This window comes from Globicephala melas, chromosome 8 (assembly GCF_963455315.2).
Source record: "Globicephala melas chromosome 8, mGloMel1.2, whole genome shotgun sequence".
Classification (NCBI taxonomy): Eukaryota; Metazoa; Chordata; class Mammalia; order Artiodactyla; family Delphinidae; genus Globicephala; species Globicephala melas.
The window spans coordinates 94,112,254-94,135,294 of record NC_083321.1 but is presented as its reverse complement, the minus strand read 5'-3'; the positions used below and the strand labels follow the sequence as shown (position 1 = coordinate 94,135,294).

Below are 23,041 nucleotides of genomic sequence, written 5' to 3'. Positions count from 1 at the left end.
CTACGTCACTGGCACTCTTGGCAAGAGGACGAGAGGGGGCCTGGCACTGAGAGGCTCGAGGCCTGCCGTGACCAAGCAGGAGGCGGAGCCATGCTGGCTCAGCTGCCCTGGGGCCCACAGCGCTGGACTGCCCAGAGCTATCAGATCACTAACTGAGAGGTGGGACCCTCCTGCCCAGGGGAGTCCTGACACTCCCCATCAGAGCAAACACACAAGAGATTGAGAGGCTGGCCGGGCACGCCCTCACCTGGGTCCCCTGTAAAGGATATATCAATGCAGGACGTAGCTCTTTCCCCTGGAGCTCACAGAGATGTTCCTGTTCTTAGTCCAAAAGTCCAACTCCAAGGCCAGGGTCTCAATGTTGTCCCCGGGGTGGAGCCAAGCACCACCTCCCGCGCAGGCACCCTTCCCAAGCCCCGTCCTGGGAGGTCTCAGGAACGGGGATGCAGGGCAGCACGGGGAGGGGTGCCCACCGTAGGAAGGTGGTTCTGCAGCGTGCCCTTCAGCATCTGGGGCATCTCAGAGAGGAACAGACCCTCCATCAGCCAGTAGGAGTCCCTGGGAGAAGGACAGCTCAGGCATCACACCACCCCACGCAGGACGCCCCGCGGGCCCCGGGCTCCCCCCGCGCATGCCCTGCTCCCTGCCCCGAAGCCCCCGGCCGCTCCCCAGTAGTAGAACTCAACAAAGCGCCCACCGGTCACAACGAAGGGGTGTCTTGAGTAGATCAGAGAGAAATGCTCAGGGTGGCTGAGGACCTCTGGCCTCACCTGGAGTCAGGGGAGAGGGCACAGGGAGCCTGGGACCCACGTGGAGTGGGGGCTGGAGGAGGCTGGGAAGCTGGAGGCCCTGGCAGCCGTGGGCTTTGGAGCCAGGCAGCCCGGGCTTGGGTTCTGGCTCTGGGGCTGCTCAGCCGTGTGGCCTTGGTCAAGGTCTGGGCCGTGGGGAGTCTGGTCTGCTGGTCCCCACATGCTGGCCTCTGGCATCCCAGCAAGAGCACGACGGTGTGCAGGAGCCTGGACCGCTCAGCCCAGTGCCCCCCGAATCTCGGTTGCCACTGTGAAGCCAGGCCCAGAGGATCAGGGCCCCCCAGTTCTGGCCCAGGTGTGGATGAAACCCCAGTACCTTTTCCCAGTGAGGCGGATGTGGACGGACATGGCCAAGGGAGAGCACAGTAGGACCAGAGTGGGGCTTGCTGTGTCCACATCAGGTGTTTTCTCTGTCCATCCTCTCCCAGTTCTACACCCGTGAGGTGGCTTTAGTGGGAGAGAGTCAGCCCGTCAGGGATTTGGCGGGGAGGAGCGGAAGGGGCTCGGGTTTGCTCCCACTGGGTGAGGGGCTGGTGAGGAAGTGGGCCAAGCTGGCACACGACCCTGGAGCACTGCCCTGTGCCAGTGCGTGCCAGGGCCCTGGGGTCAGGCTGGAGGACAGGTGCTGTGCAGCTAGGGGCAAACTGCTGCCCTCTCTGAGCCTCAGACAAAGGAGAGAAAGTGCGCGATAGTGTGCTGAGCACAGGGCTGGGCCAGGATCAGCAGTAGCAATTATCATTCCTGAGCAGAGGCCTCACCAGAGGAGCTCAGGGACCAGGGAGTCCCGCAGGGGAGTGAACAGTCACCATGTGGTGTAAAGGGCAGGACGGGGCAGCCTGGGGGTGGAGGACAGGCTCGGTTTGCCTGGGGGAGGCTGGGGAGGGCAGAAGGTGAGGAGTTAGAAGTAGATGTTTCCGACCTCCCCCTCAGTTCTTTCTAGAGAGTCCTGTAGGGCCCGAGTAGGGGTTCTGGTTACTCCTAAACCCAGTGCCCCCTGGGAGAATGACTCCCAAGCTGTGAGGTACTAAAATTTGCAGAAACCAAGCTAGGCCGCGCTGAAGGCTGGCCTGTGAGACAAGGAGGAAGGTGGCTGGTCAAGTATGGCCTTCAGCATAAAAGATCTGGAAGTTCACCCCATTTACCACACTCCTCTTGGGGCCGTGACCCGGGCAACGTGGACAAGGCTCTGAAATACCTGGAGGTGAGGGGGCAGCAGGGCGGGCTGCTACACTGGGGACAGGGCCACCCGTCACTCCCTGACTCTGACCTGTGACCTCTGGCAAGTGGCAGCCACACCCCACTCCGCCCAGGGCCTTAGCCTGAGGGTCCCACTTCTGCCACCAGGGGGCAGCTGTGAGCCAAGGAGAGAAGGCCCCCAAAGGGGACATCTGGCTTCGGGAGGGCCCAGCCTCTTGGTTCCCTGTCCAGCCCCCACCTACACTCATGGTAACGTCTGGAACCTTCTAGGACAGCCAGATCCTCACCTACCAGAAGACAGGCCAGCAGTGGGACTTCTCCAATGCCTGGGCCCCCTGCAGGACCTGCTCATCAGAGGTGAGGAGGCAGGGATGGGGCCTCTCCCAGGGCCTCAGCCCACGGATAGGTAGAGGGTCCGCCTGCCTGGTTCTGGGGAGGCGTGAACAAATGAGGCAGAGGCCCTTCTTTGGCTCCTCTGCTCTCTCCGCCTCTCACTCAGCAAACACTTACACCTACCTCCACCTGTCAGGGTAATCGGCCCTCCTCTCTCCACACCCAGGCCTGGATGGGAGCAGGTTGGCCCCCGGCTCCAGGAGGGAGGCCTTAGCGCCCGGGGCCTCTTTCCCTCCTTGAGGAGAATAAGGCTCAGGCCTCTGCTCCCCCTGGGATGGGGGCTCTGGAGATTCAGGGTCCTACCTGGGGTGGGGTCCAGGTCTGGCCAAGTCTCCTTCAGCCAGAGCCCAGGAATTAGCTTTCCAGCTGACCCAGAATTGCATCCGAACCAACTGTGACATCTACTCCAAAAAGTCAGCCATGTATGAGAAGGTGAGCTGCCCCTGAGCCCAGTCCCTCGAGGTCCTCCTCCCCACAGTGAGATGGAGGAATGGTCAGGCTGTGCAAAGCCCAGGCCCACACAGCTGGGGACAGTGGCGGCACCTGGTGGCCATTCTTGGGCACTGCAGGGGTCAGAGCTGCTGGTCAGAGCAGCTTCTCCCTAAGGGGCTCCCATTTCTGGCTTCCCTAGAGGCCTGGCGTTGCGGGGTTGGGGTAGGGCCTGACCTTAGAGCCCGTCCTCTTGTCCCCAGTATGATGTCAGCAACGGTGGACAACCAGGTGGTGGAGGGGAGTATGAAGTTCAGGTGAGTGGGCCACAGCCTCCAGGGAACTTCGGGTTGCCGTCCCTGCAACTGACCATGACCTCCCCTCTCTGGACCTGTTTTTTCCATGGAGGTGGGTCCCAGGGAAGGGCCTGACTGGTGCTCCCTGGTACCCCTGTGGCTATGCAGGGCCAGAGCCTCTAGGTGGGGACCCACATACCCCATAAAAGGACGTGGGGGCCTTCCCCAGAGATCTTGCCCCACTGACCTTACCTCTCTCCAGGAGGGGTTTGGCTGGACCACTATGGTGACCGGCTGAGCTCGGGGACCCACACATCTCTCCTGGAGCCCCACTGCCTTGCAGCTGCCCTTCTGCTTAGCCTCCTGCCTCAGGGATGGGCCTTCACTCCCTCCTCTGGCTCCAGCTCCTGCCAATTAAACCTCCACATGAGTCCCTGCATTCTCCTGCCTCTCGATCCTTTATCCCTGGAGAGCCCACCCCCCACCCCCAGGCCGGTCCTTGGTCACAGTGGAGTGGAGGCAGGGTAGGGACCTGGAGGTCACGGTTGGGCCCTGGGTCCCTGGAACATCTAATAAGGTGGAAATGCTGCATTGTGGAGAGACCTAGCTTTCCTAACCCACGTATCCCAACCCCATGTCCCCCACCACCAGGCCTCCCAAAGACATAGTCCAAATGCTTTATTGTTCTGCTGAGATGCTTACAAATACTGAAAAACATCCAGCCTGGACCCAGCAACCATGGCCCAGGGCTGGGAAGGGGGACAGGGAGGTGGGCTTAGTGTTAAGGCGGAAAGGGCTGAGCACAGACAGCTGGAGGCCTGGTCCTCTGCTCTCCATTTCATCCCCCTTCTGAGGCTGCAGGGAGGGCAACCAGACCTCAGGGCACCCCCCTCTGCTGCTTCCTCTCCTGCTCAGGACTTCCATCAGGGAGAATCTGAACAACCCTGTGTCAGAAACTCAGCCCTATAACAGAACCCCAAAGACAGCCTTCTAGCTTCTTCTCCCATCCAATGGCTCCTCCTCTGGTCTATAGTTCCCAGCTTCACCCCTTCTGGCTCTCAGCAAGGCACGAGTGGAAGGGGGAGGGCTGGACAGGGGAGCCAGCAGGCTGTGTATCAGGGCCTGGAGACGCAGGCAGGGGGCAGGGAGAAGGTGTTCAGTCCCTTCCCCCCCGCAGGAGATGCCCAAGGGCCTGGGCTGGAGAGAACATGGCACATATCCTCAGACGGGCCCACCGCCGAAGCAGTGGGCTGAGCCACGGAGCCACGGCAATTAGTATGTAACCATGGCGATGAAGCCGTCACTGTGGTGACCATGGTGATGGGTCTGTAAAAAGGTGATAGAGCTGGGACCTCAAGGATGACACTTCCGGTCTCTGGCCCTTCAGCAAAGTAATAAAAAATATAAACGCAGGACAACAACGGGGTAGAGCAGGGTTTGAGAAGTACACCGCCTGAGCTGTTACCCCACTCTGAATGTGGCTCTGCTCAGCCCCCAAGGCCCCTGCAAAGGGGGCTGAGGCAAGAGGGGATCTTTGGCAGCTTCTGGTACCATAATTAGTCCTTTACAAAAGAGAACACAGGCTGGGGAGCACAGGTGCCAGGTCAGAGCGGAGGGGCCCCTCTGTGACAGCTCCTCAGCCTGGCTGGGCCTGGGGCAGGACCCTGAAGGGTTATTGCAAGTTCTGGGCTCCCAGGAGGCAGCAAAGCCCCCTCCCCAACTTTTATCTCCTGGCTGGTTCTTTAGGGGGCCGGAGCTCAGAAACTCACAGGACGAGCTCCTTACAGAACATTACAAAGTCACTTCTTGTACAAAACCCCAGTCATGCTCCGCCCTCCAGGGCCTCTGGGAGCACTTGTGTGAGGCCTGAGGCCCAGGGCGTGACTGTCTCCAGGGGCGAGTGGAGCAGCAGGCAGTTGGGCCTGGGTCCTGGGCCGGCCTGAGGGTCCACGAGGCCCATTCGGTCAGTTCATGAACTGGGTGTAGCCCTCCGCCCCGGTGACGATGACATCCATCCAGATGCGCATGGCCTCTGCGGACGGGGCCACCATGTAGTACAGCCGGTCGTGGGTCTTCACACAGAAGGTGAGGGCCGGGTTTGGGCTCTGCCGAGGGAGAGAGGAAGGTCTAAGCCAGGGCCCACCCCCAAAGGCCAGGAGCATCTCGCATCTGCCTCGCCGTCTGCCCTTCCTCTCTCTGGCTCCAGGATGCCCTGGAGCTCGAGGCTGAGTCCTAAATAGGCCCAGAGCCCAATCTCCACCACCAGGTGGGCCCCAAGCTGAGACAGTCCCCTCCTCTCAGCTGGGCAGTCCTTGGACCCTGGCAGGGACAGACGCTGCCAGGCGGGGGCCCTGCTCCTTGGTACCCGCAGGCACAAAAGGGAAAGACTCAGTCTCAAAGGGCTGCTCCAGTGAGGACCAGAGTCTCTTCTCAGCAAAAGAGGAACAGATGGAAAAAGCTACAAATGGGATGCTGGGCCCCAGGACCCCAGAAGGGCAGAAGATCAGGGATAGAGTGGGCATCTGAGGCTTGGCAGGAGGGAGGCTGACCTGCATGAAGGCAGATGGTCCCAGCCTCAAACGTCTCCTGTTCACCAATCCTCTTGACCAGATCTAGTCTCTGGGGACTCCCTACTCCCCTTGTAGCCATCCCTTCTGCACTGCCCACCCCCACGGAGGGACACATCCTACCGTCACCTCAGGATTGGGAGGCAAGCAAGCGTACTCACGCCCACAGGGGCTTCCTGCTCTCTGCAACCCACCTGGCTCCCCCCTCAGGCCTGGGGGAAGGGGGGGTACTTAGGGGAGAGTCAAGGGTCAGGGGCGAGAAGGGTACAGGAGGCATTAATATGCAGTAGTTCTGGTTACAGGCATATGGGGAGGGGTACCTCAGACACCATAGTGAAGCTGAGAAACCTCTTCTGGGAAAGGGAGAGGGAGAGAGGAAGAGAAAGTTTAGAAAGAGAACAAGAGATGGGTCCGAGCCTCTGAAGAGGGCAGGCTGGAGGCCTTTGCTCACAGGGCCCTGCTGGGCCCACCCCTTCCCCAGGGCTGTCCCTCTGCCCCTCACCTTGGCTGCACTGCGCAGGTGGTCATAGTACACTTCCTCGATGGCCTGGAAATAGATGACCCCTTTCAGCTTCGTCTCATGCTTGTCTGCAAAGGAATAAGGGCCAGGCTCGTGGACGTGGAGCGTCCTCACGTGGGAAATGGAGTGATTCCCAGGACTCCAAAACAGAGCCCAGCAGGGAGCCCGGAAGACATGGTCAGTGTTCAGCCTCACTCAGAATTATGGAGAATGCAAATTAGAACTCCACCGAGATACCACTTCTAACCTATCGGAACGGCAAAAATACACCCCAAGTACACAGCACACTTTTGGTAAGTCTGTGGAGAAACAGGCCGTGTAATAAATCTGACAGGTGGGAACTGGTAAACCCTTAGGAATGGTTTGGCTGCATCGACCAAAGTTAGAAAGGTGTTTGCCCCTCAAGCCAATTTTTACACTTCACGAAAATTTATCTTACACATGTACAAAATAACAAATTTACAAGCTTCACCATAGCAGTACCTACAGTCATGAAAGATTAGAAACAAGCCAGGTATCCATCAAGTGGAGACGGCTAAGCAAATTAGAGTGTGCCACGTGAGGGAATACATCCAGCTGTTTAACAGAATGACAGAGAAATATCTGATATAGATACAGATTCAGAAATAAATCTAAGGACTTCCCTGGTGGCACAGTGGTCCGGGAAGATCCCACATGCCACGAAGCAACTAAGCCCGTGAGCCACAACTACTGAGCCTGCACTCTAGGGCCCGTGTGCCACAACTACTGAGCCCATGTGCTGCAACTACTGAAACCCACGTAGCTGGATCCCGTGCTTTGCAATGAGACAAGCCACCACAATAAGAAGCCCGCGCACCACAACAAAGAGTAGTCCCTGCTCACCACAAGAGAAAGCCCACTCACAGCAACAAAGACCCAATGCAGCCAAAAAATAAATAAAAGTAAAAAAATTTAAGAAAAAAAAAGTATCTGCCTGCCAATGCAGGGGACACGGGTTCGAGCCCTGATCTCTGGTCCAGGAAGATCCCACATGCCGCGGAGCAACTAAGCCCATGCGCCACAACTACTGAGCCTGCGCTCTAGAGCCTGCGAGCCACAACTACCGAAGCCCACGCGCCTACAGCCCGTGCTCCGCAACAAGAGAAGCCCGCGCACCGCAAGAAAGAGTAGCCCCCGCTCGATGCAACTAGAGCCGCGTGCAGCAACGAAGACCCAATGCAGCCAAAAATAATTAATTAAAAAAAAAAGAAGTCTATAAAATATTCCCAGATGTCAATATCTAGATATAGATATATTTGAGATAGAAAGATCTCTAAGATACATTAGCAGGAAAACAAGGAATGTATTGGGTGCTACCTTTTGTGTAAGAAAAGGGGTAAGAATACATGTTTGCATTTGTTTATATGCCCCTAAAGATACTCTAGAAGGATACACAAGAGATTTAAAGGTGGTTACCTGTAGTGAGAGGGGGCGTAATGCTCAATTTAAACCTTTTTATGTGTCTTGAGTTTTGAACTATATGAATGCATTTATCTATTGAACTCCAACAGTAAAAACTGGAAGGAAGCATACAGCATCTGGAGGCAGGGGTGGCAGGAAGGAGGTGGGCAAACCCGCAGAGCAGATGACTGCTCGGGTGGCAGGGACAGGGCACTGGCAGGAGAAAGCACAGGGCCCGGGCCATCCCGTCTTAGGGCAGACACCGAGCAGGCACCTCCACTGACGTCCTGGGCACTGAGCCCAAGTCACAAAGGAAAGGCCACAAGATCACTAAACTCAGACTGTGATGGCTGGCACCTTCCCCCACCCCCAGTGTTGTTTCAGGCCCAGGTATCGATCCCAGATCATTGCTACAGCCTCCTAATGTGCCCCTGCCCCGCCCCCTGCCCCTCAACTCACTGGCCCTGATGCCGAGGGGGGAGCTTCCGGAAGCAAATCGAATCCTGCTGCCTCACTGGACATTGCTGCCTCCTTGGCTGGGCAAAGGTCCCTGACAGGCTGGTGCCAACGCGCCCCTCTGGCCTTGCCTCACATCCCTCCCCTGCACCAACTGCAAGTTCTCTCCGGCCAGATTGAGCTTCTCACGGTCCTCTAACAGTACGCTCTGCCGACACTGGAATGGTCTCCAGCCCATTCCCTTGGCAAACTCCTATGTCATCTTCAAGACCCATTGCAATTGTCACCACTGGCGTGCACGGTTGTGCTCTCCCGTGCCCCTACAGCACGGATGGTCCTCTGTTCAGATCTCACGGTGCTGAATCTGAACCCTCCTTTATCTGTTCGTAGGTCTAGCTCTCCAACACTGACTGCTATATCCTAGCACACGGCAGGTGCTCAATCAATGTTGAATAAGTGAGCCCGAGGCACTGGGATCCAAAGAAGTCAGAGACCCTTCTCTTAGGAGCCCACAATTCGGGGGAAAGGAAAGCAGACACACGGCCGTTTATCAGCTGTGTGACCTGGGCATGGTTAGGACTCCAAGAGAACACCTACAGGTCACTGGCAGTCACGAGTGCTGAGTGAGAGGACACACTCCGACTGTTCAGCACAGCGTCTGGCACAATGCACGTGGCATCTGTCATGACATCATTACGCCCCAGGGCTGGTACCACATGGCAGAGGGACCCTGTATAACACAGCAGTTAACAGCGGAGGGCAGGAACCGCTCCCAGTGAGGCGGGACCAGGAAAGGCTTCCCCAGAGGTGGCTTCTGATCCGGACCCTGTAGAATGGAGGGGTTTCATGGAGTAGGTGGGAGGAGGGTCCAGACAAGGGCAGGGAGGATGTCAGCTTCGAGGAGCAGGCCAGGCACACCCAGGGCCCTGATCCAGCCACAGGCCCGCCTCCACCCGGCACTTCCTCCTCGGAACAGGGACCCAGCCCCATCCTGGCCCCTGGGCCTGGCCTTCCCTCCAGCCTCTGTTCTCTCCCATCTCTTCCTTTACTGGAAATAGTGCCGCATCCCTGCCTCTGCTTCCTTACCTCCCACCTACCCTTGACGGATCACGTGCAATCTGGCTCCCACCCCGGTACGTGGTGGAAACCATCCTCTCGTCAAGACCCAACCCCGAATCAAATGGCCTCTGGGTCCACACCACTCTTGGCCTTTCTGCAGCCTCCATCATCGCTGGTGACACCCCCTGCCTGCACATGTCTGCTCCCTTGGCTGGCTTCCTTCTCCATTTCCCCCCTGCCCTCCCCCTCCCCGGTCTGATTGGGTCTCCTTTTGTTTCACAGACATTAAGGAAGGTCACACGCGCCAGGCACCAGCCCAGCACCTGGCATGTGGCTTCCTGCCTCCTGCCCCTTTCGCTTTGCTGGTGCCTCCTTCCTCACAAGGGTGGACCTGCCCCAGAGTGCAGCTCTGTTTCTCCCTCTTCTCTGCTCTAAAGTCTAATTGCCCAAGATCAGTCTTAGCTCTGCCTCTTAGCTGCTGAGAGACCTTGGACAAGTTACTTAACCTCTCTGTGCCTGATTTTCCTCATCTGTAAAATGAGTGTAAAAACAGCGCTTACCTCACAAGATCACTGTGAAGATTAAATGAGATGAGGCACATAGAGTGCTTAGCACGGCATCTGGCTCATACAAGTGTTCAGTAAGTGTGATCTGCTATCATTAGTATTATCGTTATTATTATCATTCCAACAGCTTCAACTTTCACTCTGCCTCTAACCCTGACCTTTCTCGTAACCCTAGATGCCCCAGGGGCACTTCAACCTCAACGTGCCTAAGATGGAGCTGTCCTCCCGGGCCTGTTCCTCTCAATCCTGACAAAGTCCCTTCCCAGCCTAGGTGGAAACATGGGGACACGCATGTCTCTGCCTCCCCGTTCCCAGGGCCCAGGTGGCCAGGGAGGGCTTCTTGGAAGGGATGGCACTTGGTTGGGGACCAGGTCAGGGGGGAAGCAGGGTGCTCCAGGCCTGAGCGACTCCAGCACCAAACCCTCCGGCCCTCTCCTTCCAGGCTCCCAGCAGGACCGCTCCTCCCGGCTTTGTGGCTGGGTGGGGCCGGGTGACTGGCTGAACAGACCCCAGCTGGGGCATTTAACGCCAGTGCCAACCCAATCAGGCTTTTCTTTACCCTCTGCCGCTGCAGCCAGCAACATTCTAGAAAGGCATGTTCTGAAGCAAAGAGAACGCTGACGCAGAGCAGAGCCCCCGCCAACCCACGACGTACATGGACACGTACCAGGAGTAAGTAGGGAAACGCGGGTTTTGAGCCACTGGGATCTTAAGACAGGTCGCTTCCGCGGCGCAGCCTAGGCTATCCTGACCAGGATGTGATACAGCGTCCCACGCTCCACGTGGGAGCTGTCCAGAGGAAGTTGCAGGGATGGGAAACTAAGCTGGAGGCTGGGTGCAGAGGGCGGAGGGAGCAGGATGGGCCAGGGGGCTGTCCTCAGGGCTGCCCTGAGCGTCCCGGGCACCGCTCGGCTGCTGGTGCTGGTGCCTTTGCAGGAACTTGCCCGAGGGGGAATCCACAGGACTCCACGCGCCCACAGCATCTGGGGCCCCCTACAGCACTCCCATCATTCTTTGCTCACTATCTGCCTCCCTGACAAAAGGCTCCAAGGGAGAGAGAGCTGTGGCCACCTTGCTTATCACCAGAGCCGAGAATAGTGCCTGTAACTTATTAGATGCTCAGTAATACTGCTGAAAAAATGAATGAGTGAACAAATCAATGGAGGTGAACCAGGTATACTCTGTACATTTTCAGAGAGGGGAGGACAAGACCCAGCCCAAGCCCCTGGACCCCACTTGGAAGCTTCCAGAAGACCCGCTGTCCTGGGTGACAGAGCTCAGGGGTCCTGGCTCTGGGGCAGTCTTGGGGGAACTCACCCACATAATAGGAAAGGGTGCGCTTGAGTCGATCGAAGACAAACCAGCGCTTCTTCCATGATTTAATCTTGCCACCCATCTTGACCAAGTAGCCACGGCAGACCTGGTGGAATGCAGGGGTGAGGAAAGACCCAAACGTGCAGCCCCTAAACCTTTATTCCCTGAGCAGCGATGTCAGTGCCATCGCCTGTGCCTGTATTTGTCGGGGGGCTGTCCCCAACATCTCTTCAGGCCAGCACACCGGGTCCTGGGACAGAGACCGCTGGTGTTAGGGCAGGAACTAAGGCCACTATTCCGAGGACCCAGGAGGTGCCTCTGAACGTGGGGTCCCCACCACGACACGCACCCCGTGCCCCGGGGCCATGCGTGCCTGTACCTTGCTGCTGAGCACCACATGCAGGCAGGTATCCACACCGTGGCCTGAGGACTCAATGTGGGTCTTCAGGTCAAAGTCCTCCTTCCGGATCGGCAGGTAGCGGGTCAGGGGTCGTGCCTGGGAGCAGAGGGTAGGATCAGTAGGGGCCCCGCTCTTCCCCTGTCATTCCCTTGCCCGGGCCCCTTGGCTTCAGTCCCGAACCCCCGAAAGCCTGCCATCACTCCCTCCCCACCCTCCTGGCTGTCACTCTGGTTTCATGGGGCTTTGGCCAAAGCAGGGACCTGGCACGCCTGTGCTGACTCCACCCAGGTCTGGGCAAACTGCTGAACGGCTCTACGCCTCAGTTTCCCAGACACAGCTGTCCTTGTCCTGTTCCTGCCCCTCCTCTCCCTCCTGGGCTGAATGGAACAAAGCAAAGGACCAGATGTGAACATGCTCTTGGAAGAAAAGCCCAATAAGAAGCCTGGTCTTGGGGGCTTCCCTCGTGGCGCAGTGGTTGAGAGTCCGCCTGCCGATGCAGGGGACACGGGTTCGTGCCCCGGCCCGGGAAGATCCCACATGCCGCGGAGCAGCTAGGCCCGTGAGCCGTGGCCGCTGAGCCTGCGCGTCCAGAGCCTGTGCTCCGCAACGGGAGAGGCCACAACAGTGAGAGGCCCGCGCGCGTACCGCAAAAAAAAAAAAAAGAAGCCTGGTCTCTAACTTCCTGTGGGGCCTTGTTTGGGTCACAGTCCCTCTCTGGGCCTCCGTCTCCTTATATGTAAACAAGGGCTTTGAACTAGAGAATCTCTAAGGTCTGTTCCACCTCAAAATTTCTGATACTTAACTAGAATTCTCAGTCAACTGGAATTTTTTTCTCCTCTTTATTTCGAGGAAGAATGTTAGAATGACATGAAAAGGAAACATTACAAATTATTTAAAGAAGAAACAGGGACTTCCCTGGTGGCGCAGTGGTTAGGAATCTGCCTGCCAATGCGGGGGACACGGGTTCGAGCCCTGGCCCGGGAGGATCCCACATGCTGTGGAGCAGCTAAGCCCCTGCACCACAACTGCTGAGCAACCCCCGCTCGCCACAACTAGAGAAAGCCCGCACACAGCAACGAAGACCCAATGCAGCCAAAAATAAATTTATTTAAAAAAAAAGAAGAAACAAAACGCTCAACTTCCCGGAGGTGCCCCAAAGATGAGCTGACGCCATCCACCTCCTCAAAGCTGGTGGCCCCTGCAGCCATTCCTGAGCCCTGGCGCAGGGGGATAGAGAAGAGAGTCCCAAAGAGACCACTGACAGAGACAGGAAAGGGGAACTAGGCATTTAGCCAAAGATTCCAAGCACAGAGATAAAAGTCACACACAGAGTTTCTTAATTATTTCTAAATTCCCGAGCCAACCTACCCCTTAGAATTCATGCTGCAGCAACATCAGGAAATCATGGAGCTATGATCGCCAGTCACTGCTGGGTAGGACCTCCACGCTGGGGAGGCCTATGGAAACCCCCAGAGGAAGGGACAACCTGTCTGAATCTCACAGGTTCTCCCAGGGGCCCAGGGTCTGGGACCAGACACATGAGTCGATTTCCCTGCCCAACCTAATTTCTCCCTCTCCCTTCAACTGCTCTGCTCAAGTCTCCTGTAGAAGGAAAAAGCCCAGGGTTGGCTTTTGTGTAAGGATGGATTCTTGTCCCAAGGAGAAACTAGTACGTTCTCTTTTGGAGATGTAAACCAAAAGTCAGAGTGAGGCCAGCTGCTGGTGGTGGGGCCTAGAGCCAAAAGGTCTGGTGGAGTGAGGCTAGGACAGCCACAAAGCACCAGAAGCAGGAGGGCATCAGGGACCGGGAAGGAGGTGCAGTGCAGACTCGTGAGGCCCCTGCGAGAGGCCAAGGGTAGCCACCCTGATTCTGACTCAGCTACCATCACTGGAAGGCCTGTCCAGACCCTCTTCTCTAAAAGGTGGCCTGCCGCAACCCCACAACCCAATCAACACACACACACACACACACACACACACACACACACACACACACACACACACACACACACACACAGCGCGGGTCCCTGTTCCTTGGGGCCAAACAAGTCCCAGGTAGAATTCTGCTTGTGCAATCCTTTCTGGAGAGAACAGGCTCTACAGCCCAGCAGGGGTAGTACCCTGGGATATCCCGACCCCTCGTCAGCCCTACCCTTAAGCCCACCACCCACTCACCTGCGAGAACTGCTTCTCCCGCATCTTGACCTCCTTCTCCACGAGCTGATGCCTCCGGGTGCTCTCGCCCTGCAGCCTCCGTTCCACCTGCTCCCGCCGCCTCCGCTCCTCCTCCAGGGCCTGCCGCCTCAGCTCCATCTCCCGCTCCTGTCCCCAAAGCCAAGGCTCAGTGCCCACCACTGCCCTCTTCCCCCCCAAGTCCCTGCCACCCCTCCTCAGGCCGGGGCAGAGCCACAGGAGGCACCCACCTCAGAGGGCAGCCTGGCATGAGGGGCCATCATCCTCCAAGCCCACCCTCTCTAAGGACCTGGCTGACAAGGGTAAATGCCTTAAAGTGAGACCAACCTGGCTTCAAATCCTGGCTCTACCACCACTCTGAGCTCTGGACCCTGACAAACTCCCTAAGCCTCAGTTGCCTAATCTGTAAAATGGGACCAAGAGTGCCTACTCCTGGGATTGTAGCGAAAATTAAATGAGATCATGTGAGTAAATGCCCATCACTAACTCTGGCAGGAAGGAAGCACTCAATAAAAAAATGGGGCTTTTATAATTTTATCTGAATTCCTAGGACATGGATTGTCTAAACAACCTAATCGATAAGTGAAGGCCCTCTGAAACTCCAAATGAGAAACATTTATGGTTGAACTTCAGATTTTATGGGAAAAAAATGAACTTATGAAAGCCATTATCAAAAGATTTTCAGTCATTAAAACAAATCATTAAATACACAGCATGTGGGTGATGTTTTATATGTCTTCATCAATGATAACAACCTTCATATTATTAACTCCCATCCGTCATTTCTTCCCAGCTCAACACTCAGCAGAACCTCCTTTTTCTCCTTTTGTCAAGAGATGTTTGTAAATCGGCCCTCCTCTGAAGTAAATAAGACTAAGAGGCCTTCTTTTCTGGTTGATCTCCTGCTCCCCGGGTTCCACTCTTAACTCCAGACATGCAGAATGCCCGGATGATAGAGACAGACGAGCTTCTGCAGACTGTCTATTTCACCTCCTCCCCAGGCACAGTTTCCTCAGCCTGGCTGTGCCCACGATGAACCCCTGGCCCCTCTGCTGTGTCCCAGGCCCATCGGTAGGCAACGTGAGGCCCCCGCAGCCAACACCTCTGCTCTGGCTTGGACATCTGCCTTCTCTCTGTCCCCATCCTTCAACCCCAGGTCCTAGCCATCCCCAAGAGGAGTGACCTGGCACTCAGGTAGACAGGAATCAAAATTTCTGTGGTGGCCAAACGTCCAAAGAGGTGAACACACAAAGACTGGAAGCTCCCATACGGGAAGTTCACCGTTGGACACTGGGTGCTGCCTCCCCTTTTCCTAAGAGCTGTGAAACTGGTCATCTCGCCAAGCCTCCGCATCCCCCACTTGAGGAACACAGGCTTTGAAAACACTCTTCCTCAAGGGACTGCTGCGAGGACAATGTGGGTGAAGGGGCCTGGGGAGGAGCGGAGGCCCTTAGCGGGCGGAGGGCAGCCCCGGGGCCTCGCACCTCCTCCCGCCTCCCATGGCCCAGATCTGCCTCACCCTCGACTCCATGAGCCGGCTCTTCTCCGCATGGGCTTCTTTCAGCATCTTCTCCATTTCTTCCGTCTTCCCCACATCCAGGCCGCTGGCACTGGGGAGGCAAGGGGAGGAGGCACGCGGTGGAGGCGGCGGCCCTGGTGTGGGCAGGACGGCGGCGGGCCGTCGGGTGGCGGCCGGGGCGCGGGTACCTGGACATGGTGTCGGGGGAGCAGGCCGAGTTGCCCCCCGTAGAGATGCTGGTCTCCATGCTGTCTGAGCTCTCCAGGCTCAGCGTGTCGTAGGCATGCTCGCCCTCCTCCCCTCGCTCCCTGGACACCGGCAGGTGGTGCAGGATGGAGTGATGCAGGAGCTGCGGGAAGCCCGAGGGCCCGGCCGGGAAGGGCACGGCCCCGTGCAGGGCGTCCCACTGGCACTGCGCCTCGGCCGCCGCCTTCTGCTTCAGCTCAGCCAACCGCCGCCGCTGCTCCTCAATCACCTGCTGCCCTGCAGGAGCGACAGGCGGGAGTCACGGGGGGCACCCCACCTCCCCAGGGAGGATGCCGGCTGCATCACAGACGGAGGGAGGAGGCGAGCAGGGAGAAGGGAACACGGGGCAGCCCCCTTGCCCCCCACCAGCTTCCCTGAAGCCCCCGCAGCTCCAGGTCCGGCTGCCCTGGCAACGCTTTGTCACCTGCACAACTGGTCACAGCCATGCAGCCTGACTTCAGCGCTCCCACTGTGTCCTGAGCCCACACGCGGCACCGAACCTGCCCAGGTAGGGCCCCGGCAGCACGACGGCCAGGTGGCTCCAGCTCACAACCATGGCCTGAATAGGTGGGCAGGGCACATGCACCCACCCTGCTGCTGGGGAAGGGTGATGCAAGAGATGCTGGGAGCCCCATGAGCACCCACATCAATGCAGACCCCGCGGCGATGCAGAAGCAGGAGTGCCAGTGGCAGGAAAGGAGGAAGGGGAGACGAGGCGGAGCACAGCTGAGGCAGGAGAGAGCTCAGCTGGCGGGGTGAGGCCAGCCCAACACCCCAACCCAACTCAGCCTGGGAGTCTGCCTGCGGGCAGTGGGGGCCTGGGCAGAATACATCATGCGGATGCCCGGGCAGGGGCTGCCTGGCCAAAGCAATGCCCTCAATGACCAACGCTCTACCTGCTGGGTCGTCAGTTGGGAGGGGCTCGGCAGGAAGCGACTCGACTGGTAGGGGGGCCCCGGGTAGAGACACAGAGGGGATGAGAGGGGAGAAAGGCAAGGACTTGGACTTTCAAAACAAACAAAACGCACACGAGCAACCAGGACTCCTGGGTCCCTAGAGACAATATCTTAGGGAAGCATTTGTGGAGGTCATCAAGTCCAACCCCCTGCCTCCAGACAGGATAACATCTATCTCTACTCAGGTCAACAAGCATTTCCCTTATTTGCTGCGGTCTCTAGGAAAGATCTCAGAGCCACCAACCCCCCACCCCCCCACCGCCCCCCCCACCCCGCCCTGCCGACCCTTAGTCCCCTGCCCTTAGTCTTTTGATAAATAGCCAGGAATCTCTTCTTTAGGTATCTAATCCAAATCCTTTTTGCTCTTGCCTAGATCCCAATTAAAGGAAAAACATCCTGGGAAAGGCGTGGGCGTGGATGAGGTAGTGGTGGGGAGTGCGTGGCAGATGTCCAGGGCCCCCAGGAGAGCAGGTGGGCTGGTGTTGCAGCCACTCACCCTTCTGCTGGAGGGCCAGCTGGCGCTTGGTCTCAATGTCCTGCAGCGTGGCTGCCAGGTTGCGAGGAAGGCTGCTTGTGCCATTCTGGGCGAGTAGAGTGCTCTGCGGAGGGAAACGGAGCATTGGGACCCGAGGCTCACAAGGCACCGCCTCCCACCCTCAAGGCCCTCATGGGAGGCTGTGACCTCTCTCCAGTGTGGCTGTCTCCATCCCCCACCATCACCACCCTGCCACGCACACAGCCCTCCCACTGTCCTCAGACCTTTGGGGAGGGGCTACGGCCCAAGGTAGCCACGCTGAGCTGGGAGGAGGAGGAGGAAGAGCCAGAGGAAGAGGGGAGGGGGCCGCTGCGGGTCCGGGGCAAGGGGCTAGTGGCCTCACCATCCATCTTGGAGCGGTAAACCTGGAGGGAAGAGACACTGTCTGGTATCCCCAGCTCCCCCACTGGCCACCATCCCCATGGCATCTAGGTGGCTGTGATCCAAGGTGCTGCCCCAGCTCCCGAGGCCTCTGTCTCTAGCTGACATCAGCACTGAGCCTCCTGGGCCAGCCCAACGGACAGATGCTATTGGCGGCCGCCAAGCCTCCTTTCCAGGCCGCTCCTCCTTGGGCCAATCCCTGGTCCAACCCTGCATCTTAGAAGGGACCTTGTAAATCAACCCATGTGAGGAGTTAACACCAACGGGCAGAGCTGTACGGGAGACTGACTGGAGGCCGGGGCTCCCTCTGGTCCCAGCTCTGCTGCTAAGGGGCTGTGACCTTGGGCCATGCACCTCCCCACTCTGGGCCTTGGCTTCCTTATCTGCAAAAGGAGGGGGTAGGGCTAGATGAAATAATCGCCAAGCTCCCTCACAGCACTAATGTTCGGTGAATATGGTCTTTGGAGTCAAGAACCCTGGCCCTCAGTGTAGCCTCTGCTACTTCCTAGTTGTGTGACCTCGGAGAGATTACTTATCTTCTCGGGGCGGGGGGGGGGGGGGGGGGGGGCGGGGGGCGCGCGCAGTGTTTGATCTGTAAAACGAGAGTTATCGTTATCTACCTCAAAGGCCTGTGGTAGTGATTAAATGAATCAAAACATGTAAAAATCTCAAACCAGCTGGGCACAATATAGAAATGTCACACAAACTACTCCCAAAGGAAACACGGAATTTTAGCTGAGATCACAGTCTTAGAGATGCAATGTCTTCACTCAAAGAATGAATCTTGAATGGGGCGTTGGGGGGTTGGGGGGTTCAGGCCCTCCAGCCGGTCAGTGGAGCAACACTTGGGGCAGAAGGCTGCCCGAATACTCTTCCCCCACCCCGAGGGCAGCCGCTTGCCACAGGCTCGAGCACGGCCACGCCCCCAATGGCAACTAGGAGGAGTCTTGGGCATGTCCTCAGGGCTATCACTTCAGAGCCTTTGTCCCATTCTGTCCTGCCTCCAAGTGTCACCCCTGGGGAGACCAGGAGAACAAAATACTGGCAAGTCTCCTAGGACACACAAGTTCCAGAGACAACAGGCTCAAGAGTGCGTCAGGACGAGACCGAGTGAGAAGCTCTGGGGGTGAGGGCCACCGAGGACAGCATGAGGCACCGCCGCTCCAGAGCCTCCTTGCGTTGGACAGCCAAGCACGTCGAGCCCCGGACTCAGGAGGCTGGCCCTCCACGCCCGGAGTGCCAGGATGGCTGCCCAAGAGGAGACCCTCACTCCCCTCTCAGGGTCCAGAGGCCCCTGTTGCCCCAGCTGGATTAACCCCCCACCACCTAAGGCAGCACTGTGGGGTTGATGGATCGGCAAGGAGGGGTTACCTGCAGCTGACGGGAAGCTTTGGCGGGCAGAGGCGGGGGGGAGGAACGAGGGGAGGCTGCAGCGGGGCCGGTCCCCAGCCCGGCCATCAGCTCCTGGTACCACTGCTCTAAGTCTACAGCAGGGAGCAGCAGCTTCTCCATCTGGAGGGGGCACAGGGAGGAGGACAGGGGACAGGAGGGGAAGGATGGAGAGGAAAGGTCAAGGAGTGAGGGGAAAGGAAAGGAAAGGGGAGGAAAAAGGAAGAAAAGGGCAAAGAAAGGGGAAGGTTGGAGGAAGGGTAAAGGAAGACCATTATCAGGGAAACAGACAGTAAGGGAAAACAGGAACGAAGGAAGGGAGAAAGGAGAGCGTAAAGAGAAGAAAACACAGTGAGAAAACAGTTGCCGCGAACGTGCTAAGGGCAAAGAGAAACAGGGCACAACTCCCAGACCACAGACACGTGCTGCGCCAACCACGATGCCGGCCAGCCGGAGCACCGCCCCCCCGGCAGGCAGCGCTCCCCCCCGGGGGCCGGCTGAGGGCTGAGACGCCACTGCGCACGGGCAAAGCACACACAGACAGAGCCACGCCACTAGTGGGCTGCGGGTGGCAGGAACACACAGACCACCAACCTGGGCTGAAGGCGGGATAGAAGCGAAGGAGGAGGAAGAGGGCAGCGCGGGAAGAAGGCAGGTGGTGGGAACCAGGTCCTGGGAGGCGGGGGCCCAGGGAGGCAGGCCTGGCGCGGGTGCTGCGGGCACAGGCGAGGTGCCCCACATGGCCTTTAGCTGCTCAAGCGTCACGTACTTGGGGGAAGGCCAGACACAGGAGGGAATACAAGAGGTTAATGGGACAGGAACCCAAGAGATGGCCCTGCCCACGGGCAAGGGGAGGGTAAGAGGAGGACACAGAGAGCAGAGTAGGCTTGTAGAGCCCGGGAAAGCCAGGGTCCTCTCCGCAGGCTGCCCTCACGCTGGAGCAGAAGGCCTTCCCTCCTTGAGCCATCAGGAGCTGAAGGAAGATCCCGAAGCCCCAGGCAAGAGAGGGAACCACTCCCAAGCCCCGTGACGCCAGCTGCCCTTCTCCCTCACTGCTGAAGACAGACCCTGTTGCCCCCCCAACCCAGGCCTGAGGGGCAATCGAGGGCATCCATGAGGAGGCCCTTGGGCATAGGTGGGCTCACTCGGTGGCTGGTACCTCACTGTCAGGCAGGGGCTGGGCGAGCGCGCTGGGGGAGGTGGCAGAAGCATAGGGGTCCAAGCAGGAGCACAGCTGGAGAACCTCTGCCAGGCTCACATACTCCTAGGGTGCCCGGTGGGAGGGGGAAGGGTGGGCAGAGAACAGGTTAACAGGATTCAACCAGGTACCTGACATCCACACTCCATGCCAAAGGGCCATCACTCCATTCAATACAAAATCCACAGCAGGGGTGCGTGGGGAGCTCAGCTGCCCACGGTGGCCTCAGCTGGCTGCCGGGCAGTGGGGTGGGGGGCAGAAAAGGGCCGGCAGAACTGACTGTCTGAAGGCTCTTCTTAACCTTCACTCTTGAGGTTGCCTTGGCATCCGGGCCCTGCCACGGGCAGACCCTGAAAGCCCATTCCTGGGTTTGCCCTGGGCTAGGGGCAGGTGAAGGAGCCCGAGGAAGGTCTTCCAAGAGTCCACCAGGGACCAGGACCCACCTCCCAGAGAGCCTTTCTGTCTCCAACACCTTGGGCCTCCCCAGTGAGGCACACACAGGTATCACCAAGCGCCAGTCACAGCATTCCCACGGGTCCCCTCACACCCCATCTGCTGGAGCCGGAGCCGGAAGGAACAGGAACCGGAGGCACCACTAGGGCCTGAGCAACACAGGCCCTGAGAAAGAAGCCTTAGCAGGGAGTGGCCAAAAGCCCAGAGAGAAAAACCAGCCCACTGCCCGAAGGTTAGGACTTGGAAAGATGCTCACACGCCAGATTGTGGGTTGGGAAATCAGGGACTGTTGTATTCTCTGAGCAAATCCTTAGAATTCTGAGCTTATCTAGGTGCTGGGGACATGGTAGGCATCCAAAATGCATGCAGAATCAAAGTACAGGATCCTAAGCCTGCCCTATCCAGGGGAGCCCACCCTGACCTAGCTCCAGAGGGGGACCCTCCTCAGGGGTCACAGAAAAGGAAAATGAGCTAGCAGGTCCAGTGTGTCGTGAGGACGGATGGATGGCATGCAGAATATATGCAAATTTATATGCAAATTAATGCTCTGATTTTGCATGGACTGCCCAGGCACCTATGGAACAAACTCTGGCCAGACAAAGGATTACTGTCACTCGCCCTTCAGCTGGGCCATTGGGAGGAGCTGAGCACAGCTCAGCAAGCAGGCAGACAGGCAGTGAGTACAGCAGAGCAGGCAGTTAGCTGCGATTACCTCTTGTGCTTTGGGGCAGAGCTGAGTGGAAGCAGGTGGGGTTAAGGGACCAGAGGAGGCCCCAGCCTGAGAAGACCCTGGGAAGGGACTCAGAGCCGCCATCCCCGGCCCCACCTCTGAGGACTCGGAGATGAGCAGTTCAGCCTACAGAGAGGGTACGTGTGAGGGGCCTCACCCCTCACACTCAGCCCAGCCACCCCACCCCAGGCCCAAATTGTTTGCACAATGAGGCAGGAAACTTGGCACGTCCTGGTTGGACCTCACACACCAGGCAGGCAGAGACTCAGGAAAGAACGAGCCCCAATGCCCACTTCTGAGCCTGTAGCCTAGTTGCAGACAGAAGCCCAGGGAGCTCCAAGATCAGGACCCCTAGATCCTTATGCTGCCCCTTGAGCTGAGTCCACCCAGCCCTAGCCCTTACCAAACCTCTGAGCTGCCATCCTCCCCACCCATGCCTCCTGAATCCCCCAGATGTATTCAGTCACCCGAAATGGTAAGATCGGTGGGCTCCTGGGGCCCAGAAAGGCAGCTGAAAAGAAGCAGCTGGTAGCCATAGAGCATCCAATCCCAGACCTCAGAGCCATCCCTACTCAAATTTCTCCGGTTCAGGAAAATGCCCCCATATTCAACCTCAGCTGTTGGGGTGAAGGCCCCATGTGTTGCTCCAGAGCCTCCCAGGAGACCCCTTGGGCCTGAGGCTGGGGCCCAAACCAACCATGTTACCTCTTTGAGGGTCGACGTGGTCTTCGGGAAAGCCCTGCCCCCTGTGAGAGAGTGGTATCTTCTTTCCAACAGAGCCAGTTTCTCCTTCTCCTGCAAGCCCAAAGCGGCAGAATCAGAAAGGAGTGGGAGTGGGGCAAGGGGCCCCAAGTAAAGGGGGATCCCACCTGGCTGGCCAGTCTCCACCCCAGCCCTTCTGCACTCACCTCCCACTCCCCCAGCCCCTCGCCAGCCCTCATCCCCCGCCCAACCTGACTGGGGCTACCTTCTGCAGCAGCTGCAGGGAGGCATTCTTATCCCGGGCTAGGCGTTCTGACTCTTGCACAGCCTGGGACCGGATCTGCCCAGCCTGACTGTCCAGGACCGCCAGGCGCTCCTGGAGGAGATGGGGGTAGTGGGTCAGACCCTGGAGAGACAGGGCTGAGCCCAAGGTGAGGCTTGGCCATCTCTGCTGCCCAGAGACCCTGGGCTTGGGTGAAGGGAATCAACTAGCCCTTCTGTTCGGCCTCATCTCACCCAAGGAAAACGCAGGCTGCTGTGGTTGGCTCCCTCACCCCTCCCTCGACCAGTGACCCCATGCCACCAGGCACACCAGCCAGAACTCAAGTTCCCAAATCTCTCTCCCCGCCCGCCCCAGTCAACGTGTCCGGAATCCCAGACATGCTGATACATTCTCCACCTGCCCCCGTGCTTCCATCCCACTGCCACCACCCCAACCCAGGCCCTCTGTTTCCTGGCCTGGACTTCTTCACCAGCCTCCTGCTTCCACTCTCTCAACTTTCTGATCCACCCCTACACGGCCACAGATAGCTTCCTAAAATGGACTTTGAGGTTTGTTTTCGTTTGCTTGCTTGTTTGAATTTTCTCATCTTTTTAGAATGTATATTACTTGAATAATTTTTTTTTTAATCCACGAGTAAGGGTCATCAGTCCTCTTCTCAGCAACTCCTCATTATTCACAGGATAAAGCACAAATCCCTCAGCCAGCACTCAAGGGCTCCTGGAACTGGGCCTCCACTTTCCACCCTCCCTCCTACCCTGAGCCCTCGGCGGCGTGCACTCAGCTCGGCCCTATTGTAATGTCAGCGGTGCAGGTGTACACTCCCAGGCCTTTCTTATACGGTTCTCCTTGCCAGAAATGCTGCCCTGTCTTCTCCACCCATCAAGAGCTTATTTATCCTCCAAGACCAGACCCAATGCTATCTTCTCTCCAACATCTTCCTTGATCACCACTCAATTCCTTTGCTCCTTGCTCTGTGCTCAGATTATTCCATATCACCATTTGCCTTGTATTGCTGTTACTTGTGAATA

At 57.9% G+C, this 23,041-nt stretch overlaps 1 protein-coding gene across 22 annotated transcripts in view; it reads right to left on the bottom strand.

The window, feature by feature from the left end:
- Positions 1-3,787: 3,787 nt before the first annotated feature.
- PHLDB1 (pleckstrin homology like domain family B member 1) overlaps positions 3,788-23,041 on the bottom strand; it is a 45,470-nt gene continuing 26,216 nt past the window's right edge. For 8 of the 22 annotated variants that reach the window (XM_060304148.1, XM_060304147.1, XM_060304143.2 and 5 more), the window contains 15 exons: positions 21,996-22,106; positions 21,734-21,823; positions 19,242-19,415; positions 18,630-18,770; positions 17,102-17,242; positions 16,839-16,941; positions 16,283-16,327; positions 15,329-15,623; positions 15,141-15,231; positions 13,604-13,750; positions 11,408-11,524; positions 11,032-11,134; positions 6,194-6,279; positions 6,012-6,044; positions 3,788-5,229 (listed from right to left, as the gene is read on the bottom strand). In XM_060304148.1, the coding sequence (XP_060160131.1) occupies positions 5,089-5,229; positions 6,012-6,044; positions 6,194-6,279; positions 11,032-11,134; positions 11,408-11,524; positions 13,604-13,750; positions 15,141-15,231; positions 15,329-15,623; positions 16,283-16,327; positions 16,839-16,941; positions 17,102-17,242; positions 18,630-18,770; positions 19,242-19,415; positions 21,734-21,823; positions 21,996-22,106 (1,818 nt within the window). In that variant the 3' untranslated portion in view covers positions 3,788-5,088. The remainder of the gene's footprint in view (positions 5,230-6,011; positions 6,045-6,193; positions 6,280-11,031; positions 11,135-11,407; positions 11,525-13,603; positions 13,751-15,140; positions 15,232-15,328; positions 15,624-16,282; positions 16,328-16,838; positions 16,942-17,101; positions 17,243-18,629; positions 18,771-19,241; positions 19,416-21,733; positions 21,824-21,995; positions 22,107-23,041) is intronic. The other 14 variants (XM_060304154.2, XM_060304160.2, XM_060304158.2 and 11 more) reach the window with 10 other exon arrangements.